At 36.0% G+C, this 3,814-nt stretch overlaps 1 protein-coding gene across 1 annotated transcript; it reads right to left on the bottom strand.

Annotated features, from left to right (window-relative positions):
* Window positions 1-504: 504 nt before the first annotated feature.
* LOC308254712 (olfactory receptor 4F3/4F16/4F29-like) lies at window positions 505-1,482 on the bottom strand (the record flags this gene model as incomplete). The annotated part of the gene is made up of 1 exon (XM_080681094.1): window positions 505-1,482. Exon 1 carries the CDS (start codon window positions 1,474-1,476, stop codon window positions 505-507), a length of 972 nt encoding a protein of 323 aa, XP_080537220.1. The 5' UTR covers window positions 1,477-1,482.
* Window positions 1,483-3,814: the final 2,332 nt, after the last annotated feature.

Genomic DNA, 3,814 nt, shown 5'->3' with positions numbered 1-3,814 from the left:
TACCCCAAATTTCACCTTTCAATTTTAATTCTAAAAACCTTAGTACTAACTAAGTCTGAGCATGGATGGGCATATCCAGAAGCTTGAAGCCTCAAAGTTTCAAAGCTACCTGGGTAATTGTCTTCATGTTGTTTATTACTCCTGGTATATAGACACTGAGTAACTCAAAGAGCATGAATATTGGTACATGTGTAAATTAGAAGAGATATGTCTCTGAGAATCACTACCAAAGATACGACAATTTACGTTCCCAGAAAATGTGCCCAAAATGTGAGATTGCAGCTTTCACCAAAGTCTTCAATAATAAAGGACACTACATTCCAAAGCTGAAGTCACTCCTCCTCAACATTTTCAGGATCCTTCGAAAAGGGTCCCTGTGAAAAACTGACCAGATCAGAACAGAGTCCTTGAGGAGATATTTCACAATGGATATTGAAATCAGTTGCTAAATTAAAAAGATATATGAAAAGTTTAATTAAAGAGATTCATTTCCAAGTACTGTAGTCAAGATGAATCTGAATTTCTTGGATTATGCATGAAGGAACACTTCCTGAAACTTAAAACCTTACCAAACAGTCTCCACATTGCCACCTTCATCTCCTTATTTCTAAATGTATAGATAATAGGATTCATAAAAGGAGTGATAAGGGCATCAAAAATGGCTAAAAATTTATCTATGGGTAAGGTAGGGAATGGCCACACGTAGACAATAATACAAGGGCCAAAGAAAAAGACCACCACAGTGATGTGAGCTGAGAGAGTGGAGAGGGCTTTGGATGAGCCACCTGAGGTGTGTTTGCGAACCGTGACCAGGATGAAGATGTAAGATATAACCAAGATAAAGAAGGTGCCCATGGAAATGAAACCACTGTTAGCAGTGACCAGAAACTCCAATCTATAAGTATCTATACACGCAAGTTTGATGAACCGAGGAAAATCACAATAAAAGCTATCCATTTTGTTGGGACCACAAAAGGGTAAGTTTACAACAAAAGCCAGTTGAGCCACAGAGTGGATGAGTCCAATGGTCCAAGCAACAGCCAAAAGAGAAATGCACATTCTTAGGCTCATGATGGTCAGGTAGTGGAGGGGTTTACAGATAGCAATGTATCGGTCATAGGCCATGACTATAAGCAGCACCATCTCTGCACCCCCAACAGTGTGAATAAAGAACATCTGAGTAATGCACCCTTTCAAAGAGATGACTTTACGTTTTCTGAAAATGTCATAAACCATTTTTGGGGTTGCAATGCTAGAAACACCTGTGTCAATAAGGGAGAGATTTGCCAGCAAAAAGTACATGGGGGAATGTAAGTGATGGTCTGAGATAATTGTCAGCACAATGAGAAGGTTTCCTAGCATACTTGCTATATAAAATATTGTGAAAAACAGAAAAAGAAGAATCTGAATCTCCCAGGAACTGGTGAGTCCCAGCAACCAAAATTCAGACACCACTGAGTAATTTCCTCCATCCATCAACTTGGTGTGCTAGGCTGATCCTGAAGTTACCTGGAAAGCATAAGAAAGAGGTAACATAATTTTTTTAAGTTGGAAAGGAAGTCCTGGTTATGGAGTTACACAAATGTCAAAAAACTAAAGATCACCTTGTCATTGTACACAGCTACTTCGAGTTTATGTAGAGAGCCAGCACCAGACATTTTTCCATGTCTAGATCTTTGGTATCATTTAATCATGTGCCTCAAATTTAGCTTGGGCTTTAGTGGATAAAGAAGACAGGAAAATGTAGACAAAGGCACCTAAGAATTTAAGGAGAGGTACATCAGGAAATACAGAGACTTATACTTATTTCTACACTCAGATATACCACAGAATGGAAATATGTACAAAAAGGCACAGAGAACTATCAGAGGAGGTGCTCTATTTTATTCTTTAATGACTGCCTAATATTCGCAGTGTAAATGTTCACCTTGTTTCTGGTTTTGTTTTTGTTTGTTTGGTTTTTTGTTGGTGGTATGTTTGGCTTTTTTTTTTTTTTTTTTTTTGGTTTTTGGCTGTTTTTTTGTTTGTTTGTTTCTTTGTTTTGTTTTGTTTTTTTTGTTTTTGGTATTTTTTGGCCCCTACAGACAATGCTGCAAACAATTAATGCTTTTGTTTCTGTGTCATGGATTCCCAGGAGTAGTATCGCTGGATTAAAGTACATACATATTTGTATATGTTTTCATTGATCTTTTAGAGAGAGAGAAAGGGAGAGGGATATCCTATATAATAAAAGGGTAATATGCCAATTGTCCCCTTGACCAGGAGTTCAACCAGAGGGCAGGGCTGGTTGGTCAACCTCCTGCGTCCCCTCCCCAGGGCTGGACCCCGCCTGTGCACGAATTCGGGCCTCTAGTAGTGATAGAAACATCTATGAGAGAGGAACATCATCAATTGGTTGCCTCCTGCCTGCCCCCTACTGGGGATCAAGCCTGCAACCCGGGCATGTGCCCTAACTGGGAATCAAACTGGTGACTTCTTGGTTCCTGGGTCGATGCTCAACTGCTGAGCCACACCAGCCAGGCAAAAGTACATATATTTTTAATTTTAGTAGTTCTGCCTGATTGACTTCAAAAAAGTCTGTAACCACACATATTTCCACAAGAATAAATGCTAACACTTTTTTAAATTGTTGCCAGTATATTGGGTGTAAAGTGATAGTTCATTGTTGCTCTAATTTTCATTTCCCTGACAACCAATACATTTGAACAAGTTGGTTTTTTTGTTTTTGTTTTTGCAGTTTGGGTTTGCTCTGTGAATTTCCTATTCATATCTTTTCTTACCTCCTATTCTGTTTTTTCTTATCAAATTGTAGGAGTTCTTTTTATATTATAGATTTTAAGCTTTTGTCATTTGTTATATGTTTTCTCTAAATCAATTATCTATTAATTTTGTTTATGGTTTCTTTGCTATACTCAAGTTTTTCATTGTTATGTGATTAAATCCAGCTATTACTTGTTTTATAGCTACTGAGTTTAGTCTTAGTTAAGATTACCCTTGCTCCTGGACCATACATGTATACCCTTAGATTTTCTTTCAATATTTTATTATTTTTTGCTTTTTATTTAGAACTGTGCTCTATTATTTCTTTTTTTCTTTTCTTTAAATATTATTTCTTGAATGTTTTAGAATATAAGTCCACTTTTCATTTCTTTGGGGTGAATAGAATTGTAATGGTACTGTGTGTTAAATGGCCTGTTCTTTCCCCACTGAATTTAACTACCATTTTTTCATATGCTAAATTCTTAGATATTTTGGGATCTGTTTCTGGATTCTTTATTCTACTTCCAATGATATATTTATCTATTTCTGTATAAATACTTGGGTGTTTCACAATAGTGGCTTTATCACTATATCTGATAAAGCAATTCCCTTTTTCACTGTTCTTATACCTTGTTTCATACCTTTTGGCTGGTCTTGAGCATATATTATTACATATATATTTTAAGATCAGTTTATCCAATCCTCCAAAAAAATTCCATTGGGTTCTGATTTGAATTGCATTAAATGTATATATTAGCTTTGAATGAAGTAGCATTATTATGACGATGTCTTCCCATTCAAGAATAGTACATTCATCCATTTGTTCAAACCTCATTTCATGTCCTTCGGTAAGATTTTCCCCTTTGTTCATACATGTTCTATGCCTCTTTGTTTAAATTATTCTTATGTATTTTATATAGTTTCTTTGACATTATGAATGGAATTCCTTTCCTCATCTCCATTTCCAGATTATTCTTGCTAAAAAGAGGGTGGGGTTGTTTTTTTGTCTGTTACTACATTCTGCTATTGTGTAAAATAGTTTTTCATGAAAATG

This window comes from Plecotus auritus (genome assembly GCF_963455305.1).
Source record: "Plecotus auritus genome assembly, chromosome: 1".
In the NCBI taxonomy this organism is placed as follows: domain Eukaryota; kingdom Metazoa; phylum Chordata; class Mammalia; order Chiroptera; family Vespertilionidae; genus Plecotus; species Plecotus auritus.
The sequence above is the reverse complement of the archived record's forward strand: the minus strand, read 5'-3'. Positions and strand labels throughout refer to the sequence as shown.